This window comes from Coffea eugenioides, chromosome 10, assembly GCF_003713205.1.
Source record: "Coffea eugenioides isolate CCC68of chromosome 10, Ceug_1.0, whole genome shotgun sequence".
Lineage (NCBI taxonomy): Eukaryota > Viridiplantae > Streptophyta > Magnoliopsida > Gentianales > Rubiaceae > Coffea > Coffea eugenioides.
The window spans coordinates 5,281,268-5,304,375 of record NC_040044.1 but is presented as its reverse complement, the minus strand read 5'-3'; the positions used below and the strand labels follow the sequence as shown (position 1 = coordinate 5,304,375).

The 23,108-nt window shown below is 35.2% G+C and overlaps 4 protein-coding genes across 6 annotated transcripts; 3 read left to right on the top strand and 1 right to left on the bottom strand.

Moving 5' to 3' along the window:
* Positions 1-466: 466 nt before the first annotated feature.
* On the bottom strand, positions 467-970 carry LOC113750254 (probable E3 ubiquitin-protein ligase XERICO). The gene has a single exon (XM_027294252.1). It carries the CDS (start codon positions 968-970, stop codon positions 467-469), a length of 504 nt encoding a protein of 167 aa, XP_027150053.1.
* A 5,158-nt stretch (positions 971-6,128) lies between these two features.
* LOC113750082 lies at positions 6,129-11,755 on the top strand. 2 transcript variants are annotated; one of them, XM_027294010.1, is made up of 7 exons: positions 6,129-6,253; positions 7,176-8,656; positions 9,759-9,814; positions 9,903-10,133; positions 10,235-10,526; positions 10,984-11,180; positions 11,375-11,755. In XM_027294010.1, the coding sequence occupies exons 2-7, from the start codon at positions 7,247-7,249 to the stop codon at positions 11,526-11,528; spliced, it is 2,340 nt and encodes a 779-aa protein (XP_027149811.1). In that variant the 5' UTR covers positions 6,129-6,253; positions 7,176-7,246; the 3' UTR covers positions 11,529-11,755. The 2 variants fall into 2 exon arrangements, with proteins under 2 accessions (XP_027149811.1, XP_027149810.1); XM_027294009.1 differs by having other exon boundaries at positions 7,140-8,656.
* A 2,476-nt stretch (positions 11,756-14,231) lies between these two features.
* Positions 14,232-17,018, top strand: LOC113749064 (tRNA (carboxymethyluridine(34)-5-O)-methyltransferase). 2 transcript variants are annotated; one of them, XM_027292710.1, is made up of 3 exons: positions 14,232-14,335; positions 14,623-15,742; positions 16,625-17,018. In XM_027292710.1, exons 2-3 carry the CDS (start codon positions 14,652-14,654, stop codon positions 16,710-16,712), a joined length of 1,179 nt encoding a protein of 392 aa, XP_027148511.1. In that variant the 5' UTR covers positions 14,232-14,335; positions 14,623-14,651; the 3' UTR covers positions 16,713-17,018. The 2 variants fall into 2 exon arrangements, with proteins under 2 accessions (XP_027148511.1, XP_027148512.1); XM_027292711.1 differs by having other exon boundaries at positions 14,604-15,742.
* A 1,044-nt stretch (positions 17,019-18,062) lies between these two features.
* Positions 18,063-20,574, top strand: LOC113749675 (pentatricopeptide repeat-containing protein At4g18520, chloroplastic-like). The gene has a single exon (XM_027293498.1). The coding sequence runs from the start codon at positions 18,188-18,190 to the stop codon at positions 20,042-20,044; it is 1,857 nt and encodes a 618-aa protein (XP_027149299.1). The 5' UTR covers positions 18,063-18,187; the 3' UTR covers positions 20,045-20,574.
* The last annotated feature ends 2,534 nt before the right edge of the window (positions 20,575-23,108 follow it).

Here is a 23,108-nt window from a genome sequence, read left to right as displayed (position 1 = left end):
CCCAATCTTGAGCATACACTTTCTTGCAACCATTCCTGCCCCTCCTCCTAAACTGGGTGTGTAAAATGCCACTCTCGTGAGAGTGACAGTGACAGAGTCACAGAAGTCTTGGCAGTGACCCGTCTCTGGAGCCGAAACTATTCATTTTTCTCATTGTCTTAGCCATAAGGCCGATAACTCAGGAAAAGTGACTAATTTCTCTTTGATACATTGTGGATTAAAGAGGAACAGAATACACTTCATAACCCCTGTGCACAATACACTTCATATCCCCCAGTGCATAAATTCCGAAGCAGGTGCTTTTACCATTTATGCTCTAACCCTTGTCTGGGGAATCCTTTGGTACAAAATTCGAATACTGAATCAAATTCTAAACTTGATAGTAGAAAAAAATTCTAAAAGTCTTTCTCTGAACCACTGGAGCAACTCTTGCGTGTGGTTGTTTGTGTTTAATGCATCAACTTCACTAGAAAAACCCATGATGAAGCCTGCCATGCAGGTGCAGGGGAGACAAGAAAACAAGAGCTAATTCCTCCTCACTGCTGTTATTTTCTTCCACAATCTGTGATATCTGATATTCTGCAACAATCTCATTAGGTATCACCAAGTGCCTGCAAAGTGGGCATGTAGCTTGCCAGCCCTGAAGCCATTTCTCTATGCAGTTTCTGTGAAATCTATGCTTGCATTGTAGAAGCTCTCTGCCCTCTTCTCCTTCCACAAAATCTGATAAGCAGATGGAGCAAATAAGTGGCTCTGACCTCAATCTTCTCAACTCCTTTGTGTAAACAAACTTGGAGCTTTTCTTGTTGATTGCCGCCATGTACTTGTACTTGGAGCTTGTACGTCTGCACCAGCTCCAGGAAGCACGTATAATCAAGATTGTTAATCTTATGGATTGAGGAAGTATTATGGAGAAGATAATGGCTGCCACCTTGTAAAAATGTGAGCATAGTTTTTCCAAAGCCTTCATTCTTCTACACAACGAGAGGGAGATGATGAGGAAAACAGAATGGTTCGGGGCACAACTAAAGCAATGAACCAAAATAGAAACTAGTATTTCAGACTAGTTTCTTGAAGTTTCTTTGGTCGGTTAGATTGTAGTTGTTAGTAGTTGTTGTTTGACTTGTTCTCTTCTTCTATAGTGCAGGTGCGTTGGCCGTCCGCGCAGAGCTTCGTCCAAATATGGAAAGAGATTCTGGGGCATAAATTTGAGGAATGGTGATTATTATTCTGTTGGGCGTGCTAGATTAAGCAAAAATTGGGTCATGGCATCTGATTCAGTTTGATCCTTGTGCAAGCTAAAACAAGAAAAAGAAATGATGCCTTATTTGCACAAGAGTTAGTTGAAACTTGACATTGTTTCCTTAAAAAAAAAACTTGTCATTATTGCACTACCACAATTAAAATAGATTTGCTAAATCGAGTAGTTAAGTAGGTTTACATGTCTTGACTTTGGAATCTAATTTCACTTTTTCATTTTCAATTGCTTACTTTTGGGTTTCCCTTGGGCACTTGACTTCAGCTTTTCAACTACTAGCCTTGGAAAACGTTGGAGAAAGTGTTAAAAGGTTAGGTATCAATTCGAAGATTAGGACTATTTAATGATTGGATGCTAATGACTACGAATATATAGATTTTGTTAAGTTCTTGCCTTCCATCTTGGCGTATGTGTTATCACTTCTTAGCATTTGTCACATGTTCCTATCATGAATATGGTGAAAGCCCATCAGTACTTCGTACTATTTGTCATGTTATAATAATCAACTGGTGATGGCTCAGTTACAGCAGAAGTAGCAGAAGCAATCGCAGGTCACGAAGCGGACGCACTCGTAAGAATGGGAGGCAGATTACAATCCAACTTTGTAACTTTTGCTAATTGTCCTCAAGAACTCGCTTTTGTCTTTGATGAGGACTTGAAAGGGATCTGTTTTCCCCGCTCTATCTCCTTTGCTTTGTAATAGATAGGGCAAAACCCTGTTGTTTATTAATATTTAATCCCTATTTTCACCAAAAAAAAAAACGAAGCAGTCGACTTTGGCTAAGATTTCTAACTGTTCCTTGAGGCTGATGCACCGTCGGTTATTTACAATTTTATATCCTGCAAGATGAGGAAGATGTGCTGCTGCTATCTAAGAACTGTTCCTTTAATTCTTCACAAAAAAAAAAAAAAAAGGAACATTCCATCGTGGAGAAAGCTTGAGTATCTCTGATGGAAAGTCAATGTATAAATCGGATTCCTAGGGTGCACGCATAAATTAGCTTTTCATGCTAAAACGTTTAACCTTATGGATTTCCTATAGAATTCTCCATCGGATTTTGTAAAGTAACTGGTGGTGCTTGCCGATTTCCAACAATCTAATTAATAATAGTCATTTTTTTCATGGGAAAAAAAAAACTGGTGATGATTGCAAAGGCTACTAAGTAATAAAAAAAAAAAGGCTCACTCGTTCCGACATGCAATTAAGATGTAGAATATTTTGGTTCCTGGGCTGTCCAGATCAATTTGTATTAGCTAAATTTTCTGTTATTGTTGCAACCAGTACGTGTTATTACTACATAATTGGTAAATTAATTAGTAACTATCAAATGTGCTGGTTCCCTTGTCGATAGAATTTAAAATTGGACAATCAAATATATCTGTAGGGTACAAGTAAATTATGGACCTTATTTGAATTATCATTTTTTTTTAAAAAAAAATTATATTTTTTCTGAACACATTTATCAATCATCTTTTTACAGTATCTACATCAAAATTCCTACACTGCATTTTTCTACAAAAACTTTATAAAATAGCAACTCAAACGGGTTCACATTTTTTTTTAAATACTTGCAAATTACAGTAACAATCAGAACAGTTTCGGAAATACTAGCGTGGTATCCCATTTCTACTGGTGGAGGATAAACCTGGCCCTGCAAGTCCTCAAGGCTTTTTTTTTTTTTTTTTTTGGGGATAACTTCGAGCCTTCTATTCAATATTACTTGTAGGCTAATGTCTACCACCTTGATTGCTGCGCGTACATTTCTCGAAAGAAGAGAAAAAAAAGGGATAATTGCAGAAACCTCCCCTGAGATTTCTGACATTTGCACTGACCTCCCCTCTAGGTTTAGAAATTGCATTCACCTCCCTTGAACAGTAACAATTCGTTACAGAAACCTCCTTGACAGCTTTTGTAGAAGTGAGATAACAATTTTCTTCCAATTTTGCCCTTACTTGCTTGACAATTATTATTTGCTTGACAATTGTTTAACTAATTATCTAATTAGTCAATAGTTAAACTAATTAACTATTAACTAATTATCTAATTAACTATCAACTAATTAATTAATTAACTAATTAACTAAAGCTATTGTCTGTCCGAAACTAACAAACTATTTGCATGTTAAACTAATTAACTAATTAACTAACTAACTAATTAACAAACTATTTGCATGTTAAACTATATGCAGTACGCATTACCTATTTAAAGTATTGGCTCTTTATAGGTATTTTACTTTCAAACATTTAATTTATGATAAAAATATCAATGTTGGTAAGTAAAATTCAAAAAGTGTTACAGTAATATTCTTACAAAAAGGGAGGGGCATAGGACCATAAATTAAATATTTGAAAGTAAGAATATTGATATTACTGTAACACTTTTTGAATTTTACTTACAAACATTGATGTTTTTATCATAAATTAAATGTTTGAAAGTAAAATACCCATAAAGAGCCGATACTTTAAATAGATAATGCGTACTGCATATAGTTTAACATGCAAATAGCTTGTTAATTAGTTAGTTAGTTAATTAGTTAATTAGTTTAACATGCAAATAGTTTGTTAGTTTCGGACAGACAATAGCTTTAGTTAATTAGTTAATTAATTAATTAGTTGATAGTTAATTAGATAATTAGTTAATAGTTAATTAGATAAACAGAAATTAGTTAATTAGTTAATTATATAATTAGTTAGTTAATTAGTTTAACATGCAAATAGTTTATTAGTTTCGGATAGACAACAGCTTTAGTTAATTAGTTAATTAGTTAAGCAGTTAATTAGTTAATTAGTTTAACATGCAAATAGTTTGTTAGTTTCGGATAGACAACAACTTTAGTTAATTAGTTAATTAGATAAAAAAATTAGTTAATTAATTAATTAGATAATTAGGTAGTTAATTAGTTAAGCAGTTAATTAGTTAATTAGTTTAACATGCAAATAGTTTGTTAGTTTCGGACAGACAACAGTTTTAATTAATTAGATAATTAGTTTAACTATGCAGAAATATTTTGATTAGTTAATAACTATTAACAATTAGATAATTAGTTAATTAGTTAATTAGTTAAACTATGCAGAAATAGTTAATTTAGTGTAATTTTTATTAACAAATGTTTTGTTGGGTTTGATGAAAGTACTAATCACATTCATTTGGTAAAATTAAATCATGTCAGGGGTACTTTAGTAAATTGACCCACTTTTGCCTATTAAATTGCCTCCAACTTTTGATAGGGGAGGTCAGTGCTATTTCAAAATTGATAGAGGAGGTCCATGCTATTACTATAAAAGTCGGGGGAGGTTTCTGCAATTATCCCAAAAAAAAAGTGTAAAAATGGTCGCTGTAGAAATTTTGTCCGATCTTGACAATTTGTTTATCAGATTGTATATCTAGTGCTCACGGTCACGAATGAAGGGCTCGTGATGGCTGTAAAACACTGAAAACGACTCCTATAGCTAAAGACCAATGAAGATATTACAGACATACAGCCATACAGGCACACGGAAAAGACTTTTCGTGTAAATAATAATGGATTGCATTTGTTAATTATACATAGTCTCATAATGAATCGCTATTGGAATTTGGAAACTTGTTTTAAGTCAAGCACATGGAATTGGACCTGTATTTTGTGCTTATCTGTCATATTTACATCAGTCTAAAATGAATTATTTTTTAATTTTTTATATTACAAGTGATAGGTTTCGAATTCAGAACTTCTTATTTTTCTCTCTCACTCGTACCAGTTAATCCATCCATCTTCCAAATCTAAAATGAAGTCTCAATATTCATGAAGATTGCAAAGTCGTTCCGAGGAGTTAGTGATAATAATGGTTAATTATTCCCTTGTATTGACTATGATTGAAGCAAAATTTGGTATTTGGAATTGAAAATTCCACAAATTTGTTAGAAGAGATGAATTTGAAGATGGCAAATTAAAACCATAAAAGAAATCAAGAGTAAGTTGAAAATTAAGGGGAAGCTAATCGAACCCCACTCAAATCTTTCGTACCTTTATTTTTGTTTGCCCTTTTGGAAGTTATTGCATTATTATTTCTCGTCCTGCTGAGTTTGAAAGTCAAATTGACTGGTCCATAGGGAAGGTAATATAGCAAAACTCAAAATATATAGTACTGGCAACTGGCAACTGGCAACTTGCCAATCCAAATCGAAAAAGGATATGGGCTCAAACGAAAAGTGTAATAAGTTTGGGACTTCATAAGTTAATTGCATTTGGATAGCTCAATATCTTCTAAAGTTTGCACTACTGATTGAAGGGGAAAAAAAGAAAAACTTATTGAGTTTGATTATGAGCTTCATGTCTTTCTTGATTTAGTACTTAATAACACATCTCAAAAAATTTCATGAAAATGTCGTAGAAAATGTTATAAAAACATTTTGAAATTACTTAATAGAAGATACGACATGCATTTGAATTTGATTAACAAAGAAAGAATTATAAAGGGGTGAAAATGCCCTAAGAACAATAAGAAAGTGTTCATCAAATTTAAAAAACATATAATTTCATTCACAAATGACTTAGAAATGTCAAGAATAAATTCATCCTCAATTTGAGTTCGACTACTAGTCTTTTATATCTGTTACCATAACATAGTATAGTCATCATTGTGTCACTCTAATCCTTGTTTACCATTTTCCATAATATCACGTAAGGATCAAAACGAGGAAAAACTTCGAAGAAACTTAAAAGAAAATCTTACTAATAGAACAAAAAAAAAAAGATGCAGGGCTTTTTCTGAAATTCTGGACTAAAAGGAAGGGGTGGATTGCAAAAGATGCCTAGAAACCATAAAAGCCAGTTCCCGCTTCTGGCGTGGGTGTGTTCTCTTTTCTCCTCGTCTTCTGTCAAAGAAGACCCCCTAAAACACACTCCAACCAGACAGCGACAAATTGACATTTATTACCACCCTAATATTTTCTCTCAATTTCTCTCTATTCTCAATCTCCTCTGCTCACTTTTCAAGCTATCCTTTCTCAGATCTGTGAGAGTGTGAGTCCCCCACTTTCATTTCTTGTCATTCCATAATTCATGGCATGTTGCGTTTTCCTGAATTTATTTCAGTTAAATTTTTATCTCGCAATTTTTTTGGGTTTAGCATTGCGTTTGATAAGAATATATGACGAAATTTCTGTCATTTCATTTTTTTTTAGCTAATATGAATTGTTCTGCAAGTATGCTTGATATTTATCTTCCTTTTTTGGGTTGGCAAAGTCTTAAGCATTAGTTGGTGATAGTTTTTTGTCTTATTGTTATGTTTTTTGGGGGTTCAAAATTGCTTAAATTTGATATTCTTAGTTCCTTTCCGCTTCTATATTTTTATTTTGTTTTTTCTCATGATATTGTACATGTTCCTGGGGTATAGCTATGAGTTTCCGTGTTGGATTAGTCTTCTTTGCGGATTTTGTGGCCCTAATTTGAAGGTTTAATCCGTTGTTCTGGCTTGAGACCACAGCCATTATCAACAATTTGCTGTTAAAATTTTGTCAGACTTTCAAAAGATTCAAGCCTTCAGTGATTTAGAGTGTTAATCTTAGCTTTGAAAGCTTGTTTGCTGAGTATTTGTTTAATTTGAACCTTTCACATTCGTTTTGTCAGATTTTCATTTATGTCCACTTTTTTCAGAAGTTTTGAAATAGATGACCGAAATCTCATACTTTTTCTATAGACGAATCACTAGCTCAGTGCTAATAACTTTCAAGTAGGAATGTGATTTATTTGATACTGTTTGTAAGAGTTCCTTTGTTGTTATTACATTGAAATGAACTGTTTGTGGTGCGTGAAAACTGTATTCTGGTTGGTTTAGCCAATGCATTGAAGTAAAATCTTGCTAGTACTTATTTTGGTTTGCTTTTGTGATATTTTGACAGGCTGCTTTTTGTTGCTACCTTTGTCTTGCTGGCCAGTGAACCTCATGATAAGTGAATCGAAAGTATTAGCTTAGCAGGAGTTGGTGGAGTTTATATATAGCTTGGTCATGGAAAAGGAAGAATCAGTTGAGAAAAAGGCAGCTAATTCTTCAAATCCAGGAAAGGAGGGTGATAAATCTGATTCTCCTAAAGAACACAATGAAAATGGACTTCATATGGAGCAACATTTAGATAGTAACTTGGCATCTCAAGTGCTGGAGGAAAATGCACCTGACACACGAATAGATGAACATGAAAAAGAAAGTCCTACCAAGAAAGATGTCATAGAATCTCCAACTAACAAGAGTGAGAAAGGCCCATCTGACTTAGTGAAAGGTGAAGATGGAAAAGAAATCTCTTCAGAGGACGGGAATGTAGATTCTGTACGTTGTAAAAAGTCAGAGGAGGAAATAGTTGAACTGCAGAAAGAACCACTAGGATCACGGAATGGTAGTGAAGAAGCCACTGAAGCAGGTAGTCAAAAGACACACAGTAATTTGGGTGAAAAGGAGGTTGGATATTCAGAAGGAACAACCAAGAATCTTGAGGATATTCTTTATGAAGAGGAAGAAGAGCCCATCTTCGATGGAACTGAGCATCCTGGTATGGACCCAAATAGGAGTTCATCTGGTAGTTCCATGGAGAATGAGTCAGAGACACAAGGATATGCCTGGCCTGAGAAAGCAGTGGCTGTCAAGAACTTTGTGAAGGAGAAAAGTGTAGTTGCTGTCTCCAGGCTTCTGCGTCGCCTTTCTGGGAAAAGTAATGATGGACAGGATGATCCTGATGAGGAACATGAGAATAATATTAGCAACAGAGAAAAAAAGGAGGTTGCAGGTTCTTCAAGAGAAAGTGCAGCCCATGAGTCTTCTCCAAAAACTGTAGAACGATATGGATGGAATCCCCTGAGCTTAATTGGGATTTCACGTGAGGCTGATGCAGATAATAAGGATGAACAAGTGGGGAATGCAACAGTCATAACAGAACCACTGCCCATGAAAGGACGTATCATATTGTACACAAGGTTAGGATGCCAGGATTGCAAAGAGGCAAGACAATTTCTTCATAGGAAAAGACTCAGATACGTTGAGATAAACATCGATGTATACCCTGGAAGAAAGTTAGAGCTTGAAAAGATTGCAGGATCATCTTCTGTTCCTAAAATTTTCTTTAACGAAGTACTTATTGGTGGTTTGAGTGAGCTAAGGAGTTTGGATGAGTCTGGAAAGCTCGAGGAGAAGATTGAATATGTCATGTCTGAAGTACCATCATTTGAAGCTCCTCTGCCACCACTGTCTGCTGAAGATGATCTGTCTAGCAGTGGTTCTATCGATGAGCTTGCTCTCATTGCTCGAAAAATGAAAGAAAATATTATTGTTAAGGATCGATTTTATAAGATGCGCCGTTTCACTAACTGTTTTCTTGGTTTAGAAGCTGTGGATTTTTTGTCAGAAGATCAATACTTGGAAAGGGAAGAGGTAAGTTACTTTTTCATTTTACCTTTGCCAAGCATATCCACTGGTTGATCATGCTATAAACTTTGTATTGACTTCGTGGTTTTTTGCACTTAATGCTTTATGATACTATCTTCTGCTGCAAACATTAATCGATTTAATGGTTCCATCATCATTTTAGAGAAAATATTGTGTTCATTTGGATAGTGGATTATTTGCACAAATTTATTTGCTTGCATCATAAATACATTCTTCACCCACATTTTATCTCACATACATCACATCAAAAAGTGCTACAGTATTTAAAAAAAAAACTTATCACAAGTAATTTACCATCCAAACACACTCATTGTTTCTAAATTTTGGCCTTGTTCTGAAGAGTGCATGGCTTTATTAAGTTCTCAATCCTGGAAACTGTATCATGCTTTTAATGTCTGTCATATGGCTTTGACATAAATCCTTAGGCTTAAGTTTTTCTTATATAGAAAATTGTATTGTTGCAACATTTTGAATTTCATGCCTATAACTATCAATGGCTTTCTCAACGAGCCAAGTTCAAGTGTTTTGCAGATTAAGTTCTCTATGTTAAAATTCTTGTCCACATATCTGCAACACCAAGGCACTGTTTTTCCTTCTTCAAAGATATTGTGATCAGTGGGACTAACATTCTGGAGATTTTATAAATGGTTGGTCAAATAGCCTCCACAGTGCAAATACACTATAGAGGGTAGGAGACACATGTTCGGAATAAGGCTATTTCATATCTATCACTACTTAGCTCTTGCAATAATTTGAATACAAGCTTTGACTTTCTTTTGGATTTTCTTTTTACTTCTCATTATATTTAACATCAAGCTTTACTTTTCACCATGTAATTTACTCATTGTTTTGGCTTTAAGTTTTAGCTAATAAGTGTTAGGTCATAAAAGACTTGGCTGTAATTTTATTGAATTTGCACTTCTAGTTTTCATCTCTGTTTTCTAGATTGTGGGAAAAAAAAAGAAAGAAAAAGAGCTGAGGAACTTAGATAAGGATAAAAAAAGGAAGTATAATTGTGTATTTTCTTGCACTTTCCGATTTAAATCTTGTTACCCACTAATTTTCCATTTTCTGGTGCTATAAGTAGGCTGTTGAATTTGGTCGGAAGCTTGCAAGCAAACTCTTCTTTCAGCATGTTCTCGAGTGAGTTATCTAAACTGTTTTGATGTTTTCTGTATTTGAGCTTCCTCCCCATGGCATATTATAGATTTGTTATAATGTGCTTGCCCAGTGAGAACGTGTTTGAAGATGGCAGTCACTTGTACCGTTTCCTTGATGATGACCCCCTTGTATCCCAATGCCAGAATATACCAAGGGGTGTAATTGAAGCCAAGCCAAAGCCCATAATTGAAATTTCATCAAGGTTGCGATTTTTGTTTTATGCTATCTTAGAAGCTTACACTTCAGAAGATCGGAAGCATGTTGATTATAGGAGCATCCATGGGAGTGAGGAATTTGCAAGGTTTGTTGGCACCCTTGGATTTGCTGCATAATTTGAATATTTATCTTCTATTGGCCTGAAGTAAACCTTGGCCTTGACTGCTAAAAGCACACACCTGCTAGGTACTTGAGGATAATTGAGGAGCTTCAAAGAGTGGAATTACATGATATGCCAAGGGAGGAGAAGCTTTCATTTTTTATTAACCTCTATAATATGATGGCCATTCATGCGATACTGGTGTGGGGTCATCCTTCTGGGCCACTTGAGAGAAGAAAATTGTTTGGAGATTTCAAATATGTCATTGGGGGCTGTACATATTCACTCTCAGCTCTCTATAATGGCATTTTAAGATCCAATCAGAGGCCACCTTATAATCTGACTAAGCCATTTGGAATCAAAGATAAGCGTATTAAGGTAAGTTACTCTCTATTTTTGACATTCTTTTCCATTGTCAAGAACTTACTGTTGAAGATCGTGATCATTAAGGCATTAAGGAATTAGCTGTTTGGTCCCTTAACAGGAAGAGACTTTTGTTGTTTGATGGAGCTTTAAGCCAAGCAACAACCATGTCTGTTCCTGAAAATTTCATTCTAAACTAGTTCTTCTGAGCAACAACCTCTGTCCATTTTTTGGAAGTTCAAGTCTAGGCAAATTAGAACTGGTTATATATGGCAAATCGACTTTGCCTAACAAAATTTCTGTAGCTTTAAGACTGAATTTAGGAGATTTAACGTGCTAGTCATGCTTGTTAATTGTCCTTTGCATCCTCAACTTATTTTATTTCTTATGAACTCTATGCACATAACTTCATTCCAGTCATGGATTTTATAGACTTGTCAATTTGAGTAATCATTTTTTTTTCTTTTATCAGATGATTCTGCCTTACCCAGAGCCTCTTGTCCATTTTGCTTTGGTTTATGGTACTCGATCTGGGCCAGCTCTTCGCTGCTATTCACCTGGGGACATTGATAAACAGTTGATGGAAGCTGCCCATAATTTTATAAGGAGTGGAGGACTCATTGTTGACTTAGATGCCAAGACTCTGTATATAAGCAAGATATTTAGATGGTATGTAGTTGTTTTTCTGTTTCAGTACTACAATTTGTTTCTTTTTTTCTTGCTTTGACCACAACTATCCGAGTACATGCATGATGTAGTGATTAATTGGCTTGTTCAGTTGACTAGTTTATAAGTTTATCTGGTACTGCCATGCTTTGTACTCAAGAGTCTAGAATAAAGCTATCTCATATGGCAACATGCAGGTATAGTTCTGATTTTGGGAAGACTGAAGTTGAGGTGCTGAAGCATGGTGCAAACTATTTGGAGCCGGAGCAGTCTCAGACATTGTTGGAGTTGCTTTCCAGTACTCAACTGAAATTAGTTTACCAGCCGTATGACTGGGGTCTGAACCATTAGTTTATCTTAGCAGCAATGCCAATTAAATGTATACTAGTCTAGTACTCTAGTCCTTGCAACTTTGGTTGCTTTGAGTCGCCATTTGTTTTTTGACTGGCTCATGGATTTGGTTACTGATACTAGGCCATGAGGAACGCAATATATACATGACTTTCATTTGTGGAAACACCACATACAATAGTTCTGATAAGAGGATCAGGTACCAAAATTAGCTTTCCATTTTCTTATTTCTTCTGCACTTAAAAAAGTTCTAATTCCTATTTCTTCTGAGTTGATAACCAATCTCTCTGCTTCTGGTGTTTTCACACTTCTTTCATAGGGGTTTGAGCTTTGAAAGAATAGTGAGCTACGGGCTTTGAAGTGTGACTGCGGATTTGTTAGTCTCATTGTAGTCATCTTTCTTTCTTAGACCTATAGGTGGCAAACCAATCCATTTAATTAAATTTATCTATATCCGTCCATGAATAGATAAGTATGGATATCTTAAAGTTTTACATATGGGTATAAATGGGTTATCCAATAATACATATCTTTTAAATGGGTATTATTGAGTAACTCATCAAATCCAATTAACTCATTTAGAATTTGTCTTCTCCCAAGTCTTCTCTCTTCCCTCACTCATTTTTTTTTTCAGATTTTTCATTTTGTTATGATGTTAACTATTTTTATTTCATTATTATTTTTATTTATTGGTTTTATCTTATCATTTTATTTTCTCTTAATTTGTTAACCTGCTCATTTTTCAGCATTACCAATTTATGATAAGTTTTAGCCTCTTTTCCTATCTTTCCAAAATGAAAATTTAAATTTACACACGAAAAAATATTAGGGGTTCAAAATTTTTGGATTAAGTTTTTATGTTAACTTTTATAGTATTTAGTTCAAAATTTTATATTCTTATTATTCAATTATTGAATAGTATGTGATTTTGCGACATAGAATATGGATGGGAAAAAATTGGTAATTAGGTTTATTGAACATTATAAGTAAATATTTAAAACTAATGATGGGTGCAAAGGGTGGTATAAATTGATAACTTAGTTTGCAAAAATGAATTTAAATGAGTTTACAAAAAGTTAAAATAAATAGATTATAAATGGATAATTGGGTTATCCAATTCATTTTTTGACTTATCCATTTATACCCATCTAATTAAATGGGTATAAATGAGTCATTTATATCCATTACATATTTTAACTAATCCAAATCCGTCCAAGTCACCCATTTTGATACCTCTACTTAGACCTAACAAGGCCCTATACTGGACATGACAACGTTCGCTCTGGCTGTGTTAATGACCTCAAGGCTCACCAGATGGCCTTTGCTCCAACTGAAGATAATCGATACGGGCAAAATCTTGGGTAAACCTGATCTTGTAAACCATACGGCTCAAATTTTGTCACACCATCAATTCTTGAATTGGTAAGATGGTGTGATAAAATTTGAATCATTAAATCTATTCAAGTGTTTGTCAATATATACAATTCTAGGTACCTTCAGCTTGTTTTTATTTGTGTGGACTTGAAAACTCAAAACAGTATGTTTCTTTTTGGCAAAGACATTAAATACCTAAGTGATTAAAAATGGTTTGATCGTCTATCTGTTTTTCTAGAACAAGGTAATGCATACTAATCTATCTCGAGTGTTTGTTGGCCGAATTTGCATTGGTAAATAGGCAAGTTTGAACCTTAGTGTGCATTCATTTAACCATTCTCATGACGCTGGACGATGAAATATGAACGTCAAATATAGGGATGTAAGCGAGCTGAACCACTATCGAGTAGCTCGGTCAATGACTTGATTTGAACTCGGTCAAATCGAGTTCGAACCGAATCTCGAACTACTTAAATATACTTTCGAGTCGAGTTCGAGTCAAGAATTTGTGGCTTGTGGCTTGTGGCTCGACAAGCTACTCGTATATGTATGTATTATAATTATAAAATGATCGTTATGGATATAATTTATACTGAATTTACAAGTATACATTTATCGAGTCGAGTCTCGAATTTAAAAGAATTTTCTCGAGTCAAGACTCGAGTTGCAAATTTTAGGCTCGATCGAACTCGAGACGAGCTGAATATAAGTCGAGTCGAGCTCGAGTACATCCCTAGTCAAATATGATAGAAGTTGCTGATCATCATCATGAAAACTTTCTTGTCCTCTTTCCGGTCTAAAAAATGTTCCCGTCCTTTGTGCTTTACCAAAGGACGAAAAGAAAGTGAAAAAAAAAAAAAAAAAGGGTGGATGTTTCATGTTTGGGATCACGACATAGAACTTTCGGCAGCCGACATTCTCTATTTGATTAAGAATGTGAATGGAACTATAATAAAAGAAAGGTAAATGCCACCAAAACAAAAACTTGTATCAGAATAAACTTTGAATCGTGCATATCAAAAAAAAAATTTTAAATCCCATTTAAATTATTAATTTTTAAAATTTGTGTAGAAGAATATACCATATATATATATATGAAATAAAAATAATTAAAAAATATATTCACGATAATAGTAAAAAAAAAATTTTTTTTTTAGAAAATCACAATTCAAACAAACTGGATAACATCCAATAAGTCCTGAAATATGAGAAGATTAACTCAAATAAATAAAACCAAGAATATGCTAATTACGCGAGGCAAAATACCAGTAGACACTACTACACTATTTAAATTTCTAAAACCAAATTTGTAGGCCATTACGCTGGCAACCGGCAAGCAGACAGGACTTAAAACCCTAATCATTCTGATTTTGACTCCTCCACCCTTCCGGTTGAGCTCCCTCTTCTCATTCAACCCACCACTTCTCCTGTAGGTAGGTATCGTTATCATCACTCCATTGCTTTTTTTGTTTCTTTTTTTTTTTGTATTATGATCAATTGATCATATTCTCATTGATATTCACGTGTTTTTTTTTCGAATAAATTTGTACGTTTTGATTTGTGTATGCCCGCATATAGCTGTTGGACATCTTGCTTTGATTTGTTTATTTGTAGCTATTGTTCTGTATTTAACTTTTTGAATGAATTAACTTTGTCTGAAATCCATAAATTACCTTAACTTGCATAGTTTGATTGGTATAGAGTTTTGGGATTTCTGCAGATGATTGGTGAGCGTCATGGTACAAATTGATGGTATTGGGCATTGCAAGTGCTAGTAGGTTTTATTTCAAGAGGGGTTTTGGGCATTCTTCTGTCATACGAAGTAGTTTCTGTAGTTTGAGAAGTTCTAGTGATATGAAAGAAGTCTCTAGTGACAAAGGCTCTAGTGGGTCTGCTTTAGCCGGTGGAGGTTCTCCTGCTTTACCACCTGTCAAGGTTGGTGCCAGCCTAAGGTCTCCTTCTTCAGTTGTACAATCAACACCAGAAATCGAAAAGAAGTATGTTCATCGTGTTTATGATGCAATTGCTCCCCATTTTAGTTCTACTCGGTTTGCCAAGTGGCCAAAAGTTTCAGCTTTTCTGAATTCTTTGGTTCCTGGATCCCTTGTCTTGGATGCTGGATGTGGAAATGGAAAATACTTAGGGCTTAATCCCAATTGCTATTTTATTGGCTGTGATATAAGTGCACCCCTTATCAAGATTTGTGCGGATAGAGGGCACGAAGTCTTGGTTGCTGATGCTGTCAATCTTCCATATCGGACTGGTTATGGTGATGCAGCAATCTCCATTGCTGTCTTACATCACCTTAGCACTGAAAGGAGAAGGAGAAAAGCTGTAGATGAATTAATCCGTGTTGTGAAGAAGGGTGGATTTGTTTTGATAACAGTTTGGGCTAGGGAACAAGAGGATGGAGCACTATTAAACAAGTGGACTCCACTTACTCAGAAATATTTGGAGGAGTGGGTAGGGCCAGGTAGTCCTCGTGTTCGAAGCCCTTCATCCCCTTTAACTCTGGAGAGTATACCGGAAGCTGAGGAAAATGGTTCAAGAGAGCAGTTAAAAGAATTTATGGATACATCTACTGATTTGAGATCACTTCAATTAAGGCATTTGCACATGAATTCTCAGGCTGCAGATCTTTCATTGGCTTCAGAAACTAAAAAAGGTTGTGAAGACCAGCAGGAATTTTTTGTTCCATGGCACTTGCCTTATCATCGAGCTGAAGTAAGTGGAGCTTCTGCTAATGCTGTTGCGATTGGTCTCGCAAAGAAGGATGATAAGAAGGGTGCAGTGGTTTACAACAGATATTACCATGTTTTCAGTGAAGGTGAACTTGAAAAGTAAGCATTTCTGCCTTTACTCCCTGGATCGTATAAGTACTATACATGTTTCCTTGTATCCAAGAGCTTTAATGTGTTCCCTGATATCCATGAATACCAGCTGCAAGCTTGATAACTATTGACATTTGTTTTATCTTATATTTCTCTTATGTTCAATATGCAGTTGCTTCAAATGGTGCTAACATGGGATGGGTTATTTGCAGAATTTAGTGGGTTTAATGGGTGTACATTCATTATAAATTTTCTGCATTTTCTAAGTCCTTTAGATGATCGACATTTTGGGTGCATTTGTTAGGTTTTGGAAGGATAGTGTGTGTATGTCACAGAGTGCATTCCACAATCATCATTTGGTACTATAAAAATATAAACACTCTTTGTGGAGAAGTTGACTAACTTTCAGTGCTTCATCCTATTCTGTGTCATAATTTCTCTTGCTGTTGGCTCCAATAAGAAGGAAGAAATGTAAATGACGCCTTTCATACGCAATTCAATGAAGTCCAAACTTTTGGAGTTTCAACATGGTCATCTTGTTTGTGTATCTATCAAGGAACAGTGACTATATGTACATGTCGTTGCTGCCTACCTGGAACTCTTTGCCTTTGCTATATTAGTTTTTCATCAATTCTGTCTTTTGGTTACATGATTTTCTAAATGCTGTTTGTTTTTTATTATCTTTTTGCTATACAAGATGAATGGTACATCCAACCTAAACATACAATGAAGTTTTGCTTAAAACCCATTCCACCATGAAACTTAACTGTCAATTTTTTTTGCGAAAAATAAAGAAGAATCATGTTATCTGTGTAGTTTGTCGTGTTTTTACATCTAGGCAGCATTCTTAATTGATTGTGCCTCTTCTTGTGCCATTTGTTCTTGCTGCAGATTGGTGTCTGGTATAGGCAATGCAGTTGTTGTTGATAGATTTTTTGATAAATCAAATTGGTGCATTATTCTTGAGAAAATATCATGATGAAAAGTCTGCTGGAAGATCAATTTCTGCCAAGAACTTTGTGCAAAAATATGCAGTTTAGATTGGCATGTAAAAGTTTTCGTGTAAAGATGTGTGTGCCCAGTTGAAACGTCGTCCTCAGCTTTGCCAGTGTGAAGAGACTACTTACATGGTATAGTTGAGCATGTTCGTCCCATACCCTTTTTCTACATGGGGCTCTCTTGCTCCCAATCTTATTCTTTCTGTACCATCATTGTGTAATGTATATGACTATGCTACATTTCATTACCAATTTTGTGAAAGTATTTTGAACATACTGTTGCTTCACTTTCTGATGACCAGTTTTGTGTCTGTCTGGCTCGATAGGAAACTGTATTATTGCCACCCCCACCCTTTCTTTTTTTGCCATTTTTGGAGATTAGTAGTGCATTAGATAATCGGAAGAGGTTGGAGAATAGAATATCGTTGTCGAGTTTACCTTCATTAAGTCTAATCTTCTTATAAGAAAATTGGATACGTAAACAATTAAAGTATTTGAAAATCTATGTTAACTTTCCAATAGGAAGATAATATTCTTAAAATTCTCAGATGTGAGAAAATAACGACTTGCATATTTCTCTTCTTTGCTTGCAAAATTTTCTCTCTTCTGTTCTGTCCCACCTCCCAAAGATAATATAACTGACCAAGCAAAAGTCAATTTTCTTTCTTTTAGGTAAAATTGAAGTCAAATTGTTATTCTTTCACCATTTTTAGGTTACAAAATGAGTGAAGAACCCTTTTTTTTAATTCTTTTTGCATCATAAACGCATTTTTCAATCATCTTTTCATCTATAAATTATTCTTTTTTCTCAAATACATTAAATCACAAAAAGTCCTTTGGAATAATTCTAAAAAAAAAAAAATTCAAATGATATTCTTTCCAAACACATTTCTTTTAACAATATCCAAATGTCACTTTACATTAGCTAGACATGCCAAATGCTAATTTCCTACCGGGTGAAAGTCCTTAAAAATGAGCTAGATGCAAATTTAAGCGACTCAGACAAGAGTTTGTGTTTTGACTGTTTTGTTGGTTCATATCTAATCACAACCTTTTGCATAGAATGTTAAGAGCCTCTGCTCACAAATTGTAAAGGTGCTTATCTAATGATAATATTAATATCTATTGCTTCTGAAAAAAAATCTACTCACGACCAAAAAAATCAAAATATAGTCATTAATTATATAAATCTAAAGCAAAAACTCAAAATGTAGTCATGAATTATATAAATATAAAGTTGGTCTGAAAATAGTGTAGAGGCTTCTTTGCCTAAGTAGTAGCAGTAGGACTGATAAAGTTGTTTTTGTCACACAACCGAAATACGTATACGTAAGCGCGCGAGTTGTAAGCCAAAATCAAGTACTAACCATTTCCGGCTCGCTTCCATTTCTGAGCAAATAGCGAAAAGTTTGCAGCAGAATTTCCAGCGGGAAACTAACCATTTTCTTTGCGGGCCATGTTCTCACCAGTATTTCCCTCAGCACAAATTTCTGTTTTTGAGCTTCAATCTCGTACCCTTTTTGGAGCTCATCCAGACACGAAGCAATTCCAAAGAACACAGAGCCACAAAACCATCCCTCGTTTTACCGGCGAAAACTCATCTTGTTTATCCGATTACCGCACTTCCTGCACACTCCAGACAGACCCCGGAAGCCCAGATGACTACAACGGCGCCACTTGTTTTAACCATTCGCTAGTTGTTCCTGAGTTCCGTTTAGCTGCCAAATGGCTTCAATCTTCTCGCAACACCAAAGAAATTAAGAAAATCCACGCATGTATTTTGAAGTGTGTGAACGATTTAGAAGTTTTTTGTTACAATAATTTGATTTCCCAGTATATAAAACATGGTAGGTTGGTTCAAGCTAGGAATGTGTTTGATAAAATGTCGCAGAGAAACGTTGTTTCTTGGACAGCTATGCTTAATGGGTATATAATTTTTGGGCTATTCAGTGATGCTGCGAGGCACTTTATGGAGTTTGCTGAAAATGGGATCCCGTGGAATTCCAAAACTTTTGTCTGTGTGCTGAACTTATGTTGTAAAAGGTTGGACTTTGAACTTGGCAAGCAAGTACATGCTCGTATGCTAAAGGGTTGTTTTAGTGGGTTGATATTGGATAGTGCCGTAGTGTATTTTTACGTGCAGGGTGGTGATCTGGAAAATGCTTTTCGTGTGTTTAACTGGATGAATAAGAGGGATGTTGTCTGTTGGACAACTATTATTACTGCCTGTTCACAGCATGGGAGAGGAGAGGAGGCTTTTCAGATGTTTTCAAGGATGTTAGCTGATGGATTCGAGCCAAATGAATATACAGTATGCAGTGTCTTGGATGCTTGTGGGGAGGAAATGGGGTTGAAATTGGGGAAGCAATTGCATGGGGCCATTGTTAAGAGGCAGTATAGAATGGATATTTTTTTGGGGACTTCACTTGTGGATATGTATGCAAAGTGCGGAGAAATGGAGGATTCAAGGATGGTGTTTGATGGGATGAGGAAGAGGAACACGGTGACATGGACATCTCTTATTGCAGGATATGCTCGTAATGGGCTTGGTGAAGAAGCCATAAGACAGTTCAGGGTGATGCAGAGACGGAGGATAGCTGCAAATAACTTGACCATGGTAAGCATTCTTAGGGCATGTGGCTTACTTGGGGCCTTACAAATGGGAAAGGAGGTCCATGCACAAGTCTTCAGGAATCATGTCCAAGGCAATATTTTTATAGGGAGTGCCCTCGTGTGGCTGTACTGTAGATGTGTCAATTATTCAGCTGCATCTAAGGTCCTCCAGGACATGCCCTTAAGAGATGTAGTTTCATGGACTTCCATGATTTCCGGCTGTGCTCGTCTTGGCCATGAGCAGGAAGCTCTTGAGTACTTGAAAGAGATGTTGGGAGAGGGTGTGGATCCCAATTGTTTTACTTATTCATCAGCTCTGAAAGCATGCGCTCAGTTGGAGGATATTAGACAAGGGAAACTGATTCACTCTAGTATAAATAAGACTCCTGCTTCTTCTAATGTATTTGTAGGCAGTGCTTTGATCCATATGTATGCAAAGTGTGGACATCTTGCTGAGGCAATCCGTGTCTTTGATAGCATGCCAGAGCGAAATTTGGTTTCTTGGAAGGCGATGATAATTGCTTATGCCAGAAATGGGCTCTGCAGAGACGCTTTTAAGCTCATGTACCGGATGCAAGCTGAAGGCATTCAGTTGGATGACTACATTTTTGCTACAGTGCTTACGGCCTGTGGAGATGTTGAATGGGATGTGGAATCTGTTTTGAAGCATGGTTTTGATTCCTCTAGATCCTTCGTTTAAGCAGGAGTTACTTCTCATTAGAGATTTGTGAGACTTTTTTGGTCAACCGCGTATATTGAACGATTAACAATGTGGTTCCTGTCTGTGATGGAACAGAAGTTTGATAAAGCCGATGGCCTGATAATAGAACTTGGGAACCCTGCCTGGATTTGACGCTTGTGGATTATTGGAATCCCTGGTATTACAAGACAACCTTCTCTCTATGGAAAGGATAAACTATGTGAAGGAGATGACATAATCCCCTCTTGTCAAGCAGGCAATAGATTTAATGGAGTTGCTTCTGGAGGAATCTGGTAATGTGGCAAGGACAAAAGGAACTTCAGATGCTACTCTAACTTGTAAGAATGAGCTGTTGTACAGTAATTTTCCTGTATTATTTATGACGTGTCGACCACGAGAGATTACAGAACTATTATAGACTGGGAAATATACCAAGTTATAATTCTTTGAATTTGTCAAAGTATTCAAGGCAAAATCTCTTCTAGTTACCCATTAGACATAACCGTCTCCTTTCAGTTTTAAGTTTCTCAAGTATGAGGAGGGTCCTGTCACCATTTAAAATACCTGTCATTGTTAAGACTCCTTGATTCTGTTCGTTTTGTAATTTAATGTGGTCAACGTATAAGAACCAATTATTCAGATTAAGAAAGTCCCAAATTTAATGCACGAGGATCTGTCATCAGAGTATTTCAGAAATGCTAGATATACACAAGCTGATTCATGCAAGAATAAGCAGGTTTCCTTTATGGGATCCAGTCAAAATTGGAAAAAATAACCATCTCAAATAGATTCTTGGCAAGCATTGCCCATTTTTGTTGAAATATCTTACTTGAACTTATCAAGCAAATATTTTGCATCTTCCTATTTGGGGTATGCGGTTTAGCCTAGCATTTTAAATTTCTTTGCCTCTCTATGATCTGGATGCAGAATCTTTGTTAATGCAAGAAACTTAGAATAAAACCTACTCAGCTTCAAACAACTCTGGTGCAAGATCTCTCCTTGAAATAAGCTGTGGATCAGCGGTATCAGTATATACAGTCAACAGATGCTTCTTGCTCATGTTGAAAGAGCAACTTTTATTGCTGCATGGTGCTTCAGCTGATGCACTTGCATATGCTCTTCCACAGAAATATGAAAATAAGGACCTAATCTTCTGGTATTAGGCTTGCTAATGGAATTAGTAAGCATTTTGTCATGATCTTGGTGCCAAAATCACTTGCTGTTGGAAATTGGTAAGCATTTTGGTACTCTCACCAAGGACAAAGCTATTTTCTTTGCACATTCAGAAATGTTGGAGATTTCTTCAACTTTGAATTAGCTAAAAGGAAAAGCATATTTGCCAAACTCCAACTAACGCTTGTCGAAGACAGTAGTACTTACTCAAATTGAATTCTAACTAGGAGCTAACTTCCTTGATGACACAAAAAGTAGAATAACAGAGCAAAACGATGACTTTTCCCCCCCTCTGGTTTCTTGATTTATCTTCATCTTCGTTTGAGGGCCTTCATATAATCATGTGCAGGGAACTCGAAAGTGTTCTAAACTTAAGTCGTATCTGGACTTTGCAAGATAGGCTGATGTAGGTTGCCAAACAAAGAGGGGTGAGTCAATTATTCTTGTAGTAAGATTTTTTTTTAAAATTTTTTTCCTTTTCTTCTTGTTTTGACTTTTGAGCAATATCCTGTAATAAGATTGTTACTAAAATTTCTGAAATAAAAAAAATATATATATATATAGAAAGTTAAATGTTTAGAGATTGCATACATATGTCATGATGGATATGTGAGTAGACGAGTCTTTTTTATTTCTTTTTCTTATATCTTTATCAAAAAAAGAAGTTTTGATCAAGTTACATAGATCTTTACACGTTTTAGTATTATATGGATAGAAGATTATATGAAATTTTATTTTTAGAGTAATACTATTAAGGGGAGTTACTATAGCAGCCCTCAAGTATATTAAAGGGAGTTACTATAGCATCCCCAATGGCTGCCACGTGGCTTCCCTTCTTTTTGACAAGTGGCATACACCTTTTAAGGTAGGTGATTTAAAATCTTTTTTTTTCTTTTTCATTATTTTTTCTACACAAATCCTTATTTTCTCTAACCGCTCCCAAGCTTTACACTTTTCTCCTTTTTTTTCTTTTTCTAAATGAGGCGAATTTGCTAACATAATTTTCTTTCTAAACGTTTGCCAATGTATTCTCATTTATACTTTTCACTGGGACATTATATGTTAAATGATGCTTTTAGACTCTGAGTTGCAAGTTGAATGAGCCATTTTTTTCTAGCGATATTGACACAGTTTGTCATGCTATTATTATATTTTCAAATAAGGACATGTGAAGGTATATGTATTTATTAGAATTAATTTTACAAAAAAAAATTTCATGCTTTCTTTTTTTAGTTAAATTTTAACGTAGGACTGTCTTATTTTTGGGGCTAATGTTTTGAATTAGCAAATGCTAAACAGAAACACTATCATGTTGAATCTATATTTGTCATATATTTAATTCTTGTATTGCTGCTATTTTTCTAAATAAAAATGTAATAATATATATTTTAAACAATATTTCAGGTGGGCCCAAACTGTGCTTTGCAGAGAGTGGTTTCCCTAGTAATTTAATATATATATATAATAATAATTAGAAGACAAACGGACGATTAGAAAACGTATTTATATTGCTATCAAATGATGGGTTTGTTTAGATTGTGAATTATTAGAGATATTTTTATTGTAACACTTTTTGTGATGTGATGTATGTGAGATAAAAAGATAATTGGGAAGATAAAATGGTGTGTTAGAAATTATAATGATGATGTAAGCAAATATATTTTGATAAATAAACCGCAATCCAAACAAACCCCTAAGATGATTTATGAGCAGACCAATAACTTCTTCCACCCTTTTTCCTTTTCTTACAGAAGTAACTTCTTCCACACAACACGCGTTAATATTTATTTGTTGAATCAAAGTCGAATGCTCTTTTGACCTTTGAAGCACAGACAATGGAACAATAGATTATTATCCAGCACTTGGCACACTTCCAGATTCCAATGGTAAA

Coding starts and splice junctions, on each gene's coding strand:
- LOC113749064 (XM_027292710.1), top strand. CDS start 14,652: ATGGTATTGGGCATTGCAAGTGCTAGTAGGTTTTATTTCAAGAGGGGT. Junction 15,743..16,624: donor AGTGAAGGTGAACTTGAAAA/GTAAGCATTTCT, acceptor TTCTTGCTGCAG/ATTGGTGTCTGGTATAGGCA.
- LOC113750082 (XM_027294010.1), top strand. CDS start 7,247: ATGGAAAAGGAAGAATCAGTTGAGAAAAAGGCAGCTAATTCTTCAAAT. Junction 8,657..9,758: donor AATACTTGGAAAGGGAAGAG/GTAAGTTACTTT, acceptor TGCTATAAGTAG/GCTGTTGAATTTGGTCGGAA. Junction 11,181..11,374: donor ATAAGCAAGATATTTAGATG/GTATGTAGTTGT, acceptor GGCAACATGCAG/GTATAGTTCTGATTTTGGGA.
- LOC113750254 (XM_027294252.1), bottom strand. CDS start 970: ATGAAGGCTTTGGAAAAACTATGCTCACATTTTTACAAGGTGGCAGCC.
- LOC113749675 (XM_027293498.1), top strand. CDS start 18,188: ATGTTCTCACCAGTATTTCCCTCAGCACAAATTTCTGTTTTTGAGCTT.